General features: G+C 57.7%; 2 protein-coding genes across 6 annotated transcripts in view; one reads left to right on the top strand and one right to left on the bottom strand.

Annotated features, from left to right (window-relative positions):
* Nucleotides 1-315: 315 nt before the first annotated feature.
* Nucleotides 316-3366, top strand: TCTA (T cell leukemia translocation altered). Of its 5 annotated transcripts, none has more exons than XR_001369895.2 (3): nt 316-647; nt 843-1001; nt 2075-3366. XR_001369895.2 is itself a non-coding variant. In XM_027769279.1 (3 exons), the coding sequence occupies exons 1-3, from the start codon at nt 425-427 to the stop codon at nt 2249-2251; spliced, it is 465 nt and encodes a 154-aa protein (XP_027625080.1). In that variant the 5' UTR covers nt 316-424; the 3' UTR covers nt 2252-3366. The 5 variants fall into 5 exon arrangements, 4 of the variants coding, with proteins under 4 accessions (XP_027625080.1, XP_027625081.1, XP_014440697.1 ...); XM_027769279.1 differs by having other exon boundaries at nt 316-553; XM_027769280.1 differs by having other exon boundaries at nt 316-567; nt 950-1001.
* Nucleotides 3367-3456: 90 nt separating this feature from the next.
* Nucleotides 3457-7089, bottom strand: part of AMT (aminomethyltransferase) — a 6665-nt gene continuing 3032 nt past the window's right edge. The window contains exons 5-9 of the mRNA XM_006170958.3: nt 6644-6722; nt 6222-6367; nt 5956-6136; nt 4671-4826; nt 3457-4594 (exon numbers count right to left, since the gene is read on the bottom strand). Coding sequence (XP_006171020.1) covers nt 4416-4594; nt 4671-4826; nt 5956-6136; nt 6222-6367; nt 6644-6722 — 741 coding nt within the window. The 3' untranslated portion in view covers nt 3457-4415. The remainder of the gene's footprint in view (nt 4595-4670; nt 4827-5955; nt 6137-6221; nt 6368-6643; nt 6723-7089) is intronic.

Genomic DNA, 7089 nt, shown 5'->3' with positions numbered 1-7089 from the left:
GGGGAGCGACGTGCGCGTCCCCGGTGCCCAGCGGGCTCGAGCAGGCCCCACTCGCGGCCCCGCGCACGCGCGCGCACCCCCAGCTTAACCACGATTGCTCAGGAGCGCGTCCACGCCCTAGAAGCAGGACGCTTAGCCAATCACTGTGGCAGCGTGGGGCATCACGGGAACTCCGGGGCTATAAAAGACCTGGTTGCTATTTTGTGCTCTCCGAGTCACTCATCCTTTAAGTAAGCAGGGTGGGGCTAGGTGCGCTTGCGCGGTTTTAACGCTCCTCCCCAAACTGCCAACTCTTCGCGCAAGCGAGGTAGGCGCTCCTTTCCTGCATCTACGCGTGCGCACTAGCAGGCTTAGCCCCGGAAGACCTTACGCCTGCGCGGTCGAGTCTACGGTGACAGTACCCCGGGTGGGGTGCGGGCCCGTCATGGCGGAGCCTTGGTCTGCGCAGTCCTTGCAGGCTCTGCCGGCCACGGTGCTCGGCGCGCTGGGTGCTCTGGGCAGCGAGTTTCTGCGAGAGTGGGAGGCTCAGGATATGCGCGTGACCCTCTTCAAGGTGCTGCTACTATGGTTGGTGTTAAGTCTCCTGGGCATTCAGCTGGCCTGGGGGTTCTACGGGAACACTGTGACCGGGTTGTATCACCGCCCAGGTGAGGCTCCCTACGAACCTCCGTGGGCTGGCCGCCCTCATCCCCACTGGACTCCACCACTGGGTTCCCTAGAATCTTTCTAGACTACCACTGGCCCCCAACGAGGCTAATCAGAATTTACCGTTGTACTCTGACCCATACCAGTGTATGCCAGAATCCCCGCCAGCTCATCTATTACATTTAACCGTTCCCCAGAACCCGCACCAGACAGCAGCAGTGGCCCCTCACCCAACGTGGGCTGATGCCTGCTCAGATCTCCCAACCCCAACCTGCTGCAGCTCTGGGTGTGTTCCTGCCTGTAGGTCTGGGCGGCCAGAACGGATCCACCCCCGATGGCTCCACAAATCCTTCGTGGTGAGTAACTCTGTCCCACCCCAAACCTGTGCTGCTTGGCAGGCAGAGGTCACTCCTGTGCTGGTGTTGGGGAGGGGAGTTCTCAGGGTCCAAGTCCACCAGCTTAGAGACCTTTGCTGCAAGTTTCAAGACTGCGTGTGGAGCTCAGGCTTCAAGTCAGAGTGACAACCATGTCTGGACAGTTCCATCAGCAGGTCATCCAGCAGCCTGTGGTGTGGGGACTGGTGCTGTCATAATTTCAGAGACACAGAGGGGCCAGTCTTTGGGATTTCACTCTGCAAGTGCATGTGTGGGGAAGACAAGTGCCTCTGTCCTTCATGCCCTTAATATCGTGGCTGACCTCATCGGGGCCCTTCTCATCTGCAAAACTTGAACTCACTAATCAGAGCACTCATTTAGATCATTTCTGGGCTCCGACCACATGGCAGGGGTCACACTGGTCCCAGAGAACAAGGACAACCCTGTTTACAGGCGATGCCAGATTCATAAAGGGGCAGCAGTAAGTAGTGCAGGGACAAAGGTGGTCAGTGAAGGTGGCTTTTAAGAAAGGCACCTAAGCTGAAGTCAAAGGCCAGGAAGTGGCAGTGCACTAGGCAAAGGGAATGGTAACGGGCCTGCACCGCCCTCGTGTTCATATCCCACTCCAGAAATGCTTTCTGGCTGGCAGGACGATGGTCTTTGCAGTCCCAGGCCCACAAGGCACAGAAGCAGGGGCAAGGGTACCTTATTAGGAAACGGCTGCAATGCTGGGGCTTGACCATGAGGACATGGAGAGCCCAGGGAGCCATCGAAGGACTGACTGACTCAGCAAAACTGCAGCCTGATCTGATTTGCCTTTATAATTGCCAGTTTCACGGCACATAGGTAAAGGGGGCCGAGAGCAAGGCCAGGAGGCCAGTGAGGACAGCTGCTAATACCCAGGGAGATGGTGGGCCCAGGGTGGGCTGTGAGACATCAGCAGAGAGGTCTACGTTGTAGTGTGGCCCCCAAGAAGGAACTGAGGAGAGCTGATTCCAGACTGTTCTCCTGCCCACAGAATAATGCTCCTGTCTTCTCTCTTTCCATCTTTTCAGGGAAACAGCAGCAAACGAACCTCTCAAAACTCACAGAGAATAAGGGAAGGCATCAGACAGCTCTCCGGGGCACCTTTGGGTCTGCTGGCTCCTGCATTGGTTTCCGCTGCTTCCCAGACCCCAGGGACAACAGAAGGGGCCTTGGAGTTGGGGACAGGGAGCACCCAGTGCATGTAAGGCTGGGCCTCCACTGCCCTGGGCCTTGCACTAGGTCAGTGATGAGCCTGCCTGCACCCTGATTGGGATGCCTTAAGGAGAAAAGGCACACTCAGAGCTCAGAGAAGCCTCTGGGTTGGAGAGGTCAGCAGTACCTTTTCTGACTTGGCTTTTCCGCATCCCTCTTCCCATCCCCTGGGATGTGACCCCCTAATCTGTCCATCTGAGAGAGAGACTGAGATTGGCCAGCTCTCGGCTTTGTAGGGCTGGGGGAAGTCTATTCTCCCCTCGGCCTGGAGTTTCTTTGGTTTGACTTTGTGGGTAGGGAGCCAGGCAGTCTTGGTCAGCCCTGTACTGACCTATATGGTTACTTAGCTGGCCATGCAGATACGAGGCAGGACGTCCCTGCTGGCCCCACCCACCTGGCCCAACCAGCGCTCTCCAGGTAGGAGCCAGACAGAGAAGATGGTCATTTCCCAACTGTCCTGTTCATATTCCTCTCAGTCCTTCTTAGGGGAAGCTGGGTGCCTTAAAAGTGGTAGATCCCACCCAGGGTGGTCTACCCTCGCTGCCTAAGCACCCATGGGGTGTTGGGTCTGCACCCTGACCCCTCACAGGGAGGTACAGAGCAGTGCAGAGCAATCCCAGCATGCCCTGTAACCTTATCCTAAGGGCCACAGTCTCAGCTCCTTCCGACTCAGCTCCCAGGAACCCTCAACAGGAGAAAGCCAGAGCCCAGGTAGCGCTGCCCTCTTCACAGTGGCCCAGGGCAGCTTCCAAAGATGTGGGTGGCAAGTGCTCCACAGAAACACAGGTTCCTGAAGGCACCGTGGCCCCAGACCTGACCGCGGATGGCCATGCTTCTGACCGCCTCTGCAGGGCCACCAGCTAGCTCAGTGTCCTGCGGGCTGTTTCCTGTTGCACGTCACATGCTTGCCTGGCCGCCTTTGTCTGGGCCATCTTGGCAGAAGGGTGCTGGTCGTCGGGCCGCACCCGGCTCATTCACACACCTTCTGCCGGCAGGATGGTCTCTGCACCCCCAGGCCCACCCACTGCCACCACCACACACAGACTCACAGCCTCCCATTTCGTCCCGGGCTCCATTGAGGACGTGGCTTATTAAACAGAGAAGTACATCATTCGTGTTGTTTTTCAGGCAGGACAACCGTGTGCATGCAGAGTTACCCCCCTGAGCGAGAGGGGCAGCTAGAGCAAGAATGTCCTGGAGTTGTTGGCCCTCCGGACCCAGGAGGCAGGGACGTGCTGTGGTGGAGAAGGTGGGGCCACCTCCCCAGAGAAGCAGGGGGCAGAGAAGGCAGCATATGCCCCTTAGTTCTTGGAGACCTGACCCTTTTCTCAAGGGAAACTTACTCTGACCCTGTCTAGGAGGCGAGGAAGGCAGGCATTGGGTTGGCACCCCCCAGAGAACTGGACAAATAATCAAGCTAGAGACCATGCCAATAAAAAGGAAGGAAGCTTACTTAATATTTTCAAGAGTCAGTGGAGTCCAGTAATGGGCCCCAGGGGCGAAGGTCAGCCCAGGGTAAGGCAAGTCTGGGAAGCGGCCCAGCCTGCCCTGCAACCGCCCCAAGGCTCAGAACAGGTGGTGAGGCTGCTGTGGTTTGCTGCTAGGCAGCCTGGGCCAACTGGGGAATATGGAAGGGTGAGTCCCTGTCCTGTCGGCCAGCCCTGAGCCGCACAGGCACGGCCACCCTGTGGAACCAGCCCTCTGAGTCATGACTTGTTCCTGCCCAGGGAAAGGCATTCATGGAAAGCAAACTGGAAGAGGTGGCCTAAGGCCCACTGCCCATGGTTATGACCCTCCGCAAGGTGAGACACCACAGTGAGGTAGGCTGGGCGGGTTTTAGCCTCCAAAGAGAAGTGAGCCTTTGCTCCAAACCAGCATCTGGCAAAGTGGGAGATGGCAGAACCAGCATGCTCCTTGCCCTCCTGCTGGTGAGGGTCTGGTCAATGGGATTGTAGACTGAAACAGGACAATGGGCCAGTGGTCCATCACTCAGAAGTGGGGTCCTAAAGTTGGAGTGGCATGTGTTTGGGGGTGGGGGGAGTGTGGCCACCTCAGCTAGACAGCTTCCCCTCACTACCCACCCCTGTGAGTTCTAACCCCTTGTAGGACACCTTCAGAGCAAGGTGCCCGCAGGCGAAGGCCCTGCCCAAACCACCCTCACTTGAGGGTGTAGTAGCTCGTGGGCACAAAGGGCATCTTGCTGACCACAGCCATCTGCTGCTTCCGCCGGACCTCTACTAGCAGCGGTGTCCCTGGCCGGCTGTACTCACGGGGCACGTAACCCATCGCCACGTTCTTCTTCAGGCAGGGTGAGGGGCAGCCACTGGTCACAGCACCTGTCCAAGCATGGGCCACGTGTTAGTACCACTCTGCCAGCCCAGTGCCCCACCCTCCTGAGGACTGGTCACCTACCAATCTGGGTACCCTCCAGGGTCAGGATGGCACTGTGCGCCCGCATCGGGGCTCCCTCACACACCAGCCCCACGCGCCGCCGTTGCACCTCGCCCTTCAGCTGGGAAACAATGACGTTGGCTCCAGGGAAGTCCATGGCAGCTCGGCGGCGCCTCCCTGGGGCATGACGGCAGACCTAAGCCACAGCCCACAGAGGCCCCAGCCACAGGAGGACCCCAAGGGACACCCCTCTAGCATCAGGGCCCTTCAAGCGAGCTCTCCCCAGTTCTATTCCTCCCCGGCACTGTAGTCAGTTGGCCAACAGTCTCCTGCCCCTAAGGCCATGCTGCCCACCTTGGCCCTTGGCCCCCGGTGAGCCCTCATTTCTTTTCTGTATTGCCAGAGAGCATTTGCACTCCTCAGAGAGAGAGAGAGAGAGAGCAGCTTCCGATGGGGCAGGCTCATGCCGCAATCCCATCTGTTTTTCCATCCTGTTGGGATTTTTGGTGTGCACACACATGCGCCCAACATGTTTTTTTAAGCCACCAGGGTTGGGAACCAAAATGCAGTTGATAGGACCAGCAGATGGCGTAATGGTTACGTTGCTGGACTCCCATGCGGCTGACTGTGGTTCAAGTCCTGGACCTGGAGGCTTGAAACTCACACCAGATGTGTGTGCGTGCGTACCCAAGGTCCCGAGAGGAGAATGAAGAAGGAGTTGTGATGTGGCCATTCTCCTGCGGGATGATTTTTTGCTTTCTGTCTCTGTCTCTGACTAGTGCATACGCCTGATAGCAAAAATCTCATTTAAAAGATAAATAAATAAAAAACTGCAGCTGGCTGTGTGTGGGATCCGTAGTGTCCCACTTAACCACTAGACTGTGGGGCCAGCCTCGAGGGCCCTCCATTTCTTTGTTTTTGTTGTTTTAGTTTGCTATAGGACATGCGTGCTCGCCAGAGACAGAGAGGGAAGTCCAAAATCGCATCCCCCACCCCCAAGGGCTGTGCTGCAATCCCTTCTCCTCCATTCTCTCAGGCTTCTGGGCACACACAAGCACCCAGCCTGCTTTTTAAGCCACCAGGTCCAGGACTCGAACTGTAGAGTTAGCTGTATGGAATCCAGCTGCCTTAACCTTCATGCCACCTGCTGGCCTTCTCCTCAGTTCTAATAGATGAAGCCACAGTGGCGCCTCCATGGAATGAAAGCTCCAAGTCAGGCGACCTTGGTAGCAGGCATAGGCTGGCTGCTCCCATTATGGCCACTCCCACCTCTAGCACCTCCTCCTCCAGGGCTAACCCAGCTCACCCAATGTCCAACCCAGGCTGCCCTCCACAGGGGTGGTGTGCTCATCGATATCACTCCCATACAGGCAGAGGCCTGCTTCCAGGCGCAGGCTGTCCCGGGCCGCCAGCCCTGCCAACTTCACCTCCGGGTTTTCCAGCAGCGCTGTGGCCAGGTGGACTGCCCCTGCTGGCGGCACTGAGATCTGCATGGGACACCAGACAGCTGGTGGGCAGCTGGCCCCCAGAGCCTTGTGCCCTGTACTCTCCTGCACCCATTTCTCGACCTACCTCCACGCCGTCCTCTCCTGTGTAGCCACAGCGGGTCACGCGGCAGCCGGACACGCCAAACACCTCCGCCACGGCACTGGTCATGAAGGGGAGCTTCCTCAGGTCATCCGCCACGCCGGCCTGCAGCACCTTTGCTGCGGTGGGGCCTGAGCCCAAGGAGCCAGTGACCAAGCGTCCAGGTCCCAGCGCCCCTCAAAGCTGGACTACAGCCCTTCCTCAGGGATGAGCAAGCCCTACTCTGCAAGTGGCAGACAGTGTCCCCACTGCCAGTTCATGGAGCCACATAGTAGGTGGAGGAGGGCAAGACACCCAACTTCAAATCGTGGCACACAACTACCCCCCCCGTCCACACCTTCCTCTTGGCATGGCCTCAGTGCTAGCAGTCGAGGAAGCCAAGAAGGCAAACCCAGCTGGGCTCTCACCTTGCAGCGCCAGAAGGGCATTTTCCACCACCTCCAGGCCCACATCACTGCCCCTGCTCTGAAACTCCTTGACCTTGTCCTAAAAGGAAAGGCGGAAACCCACATCAGCCTCTGGGACCCCTTAAAGAGTACCTGCCATGGCCAGGACACTCCAGCTGGACAAGATAGTGAGCTGGTTCCCATCTCACAAGCACATCCCTACTAAGCAGCAGAGATGACCCCAGGTCTGCCACCTCTCACACCTTTACCAGAGGATGCTCATTTAGGGGCCGGGTCAGCCCCACCTTCCCTGGTTTCCTATCCCCAAGCTCTGGCATGCTCCCGTGAAACCCTGTTCTTGAGTCTCACAACTACTCATTTACTCCAAGAGCCATTTTTTTTTTTTTAGAGGTTTTTGACATAGGGTGCGTGTGCTTGCCAGAAAGACAGAAAGTGAGAAATCACAC

This window comes from Tupaia chinensis, unplaced genomic scaffold (assembly GCF_000334495.1).
Source record: "Tupaia chinensis unplaced genomic scaffold, TupChi_1.0 Scaffold149184_1, whole genome shotgun sequence".
NCBI classification, from domain to species: Eukaryota; Metazoa; Chordata; class Mammalia; order Scandentia; family Tupaiidae; genus Tupaia; species Tupaia belangeri.
The sequence above is the reverse complement of the archived record's forward strand: the minus strand, read 5'-3'. Positions and strand labels throughout refer to the sequence as shown.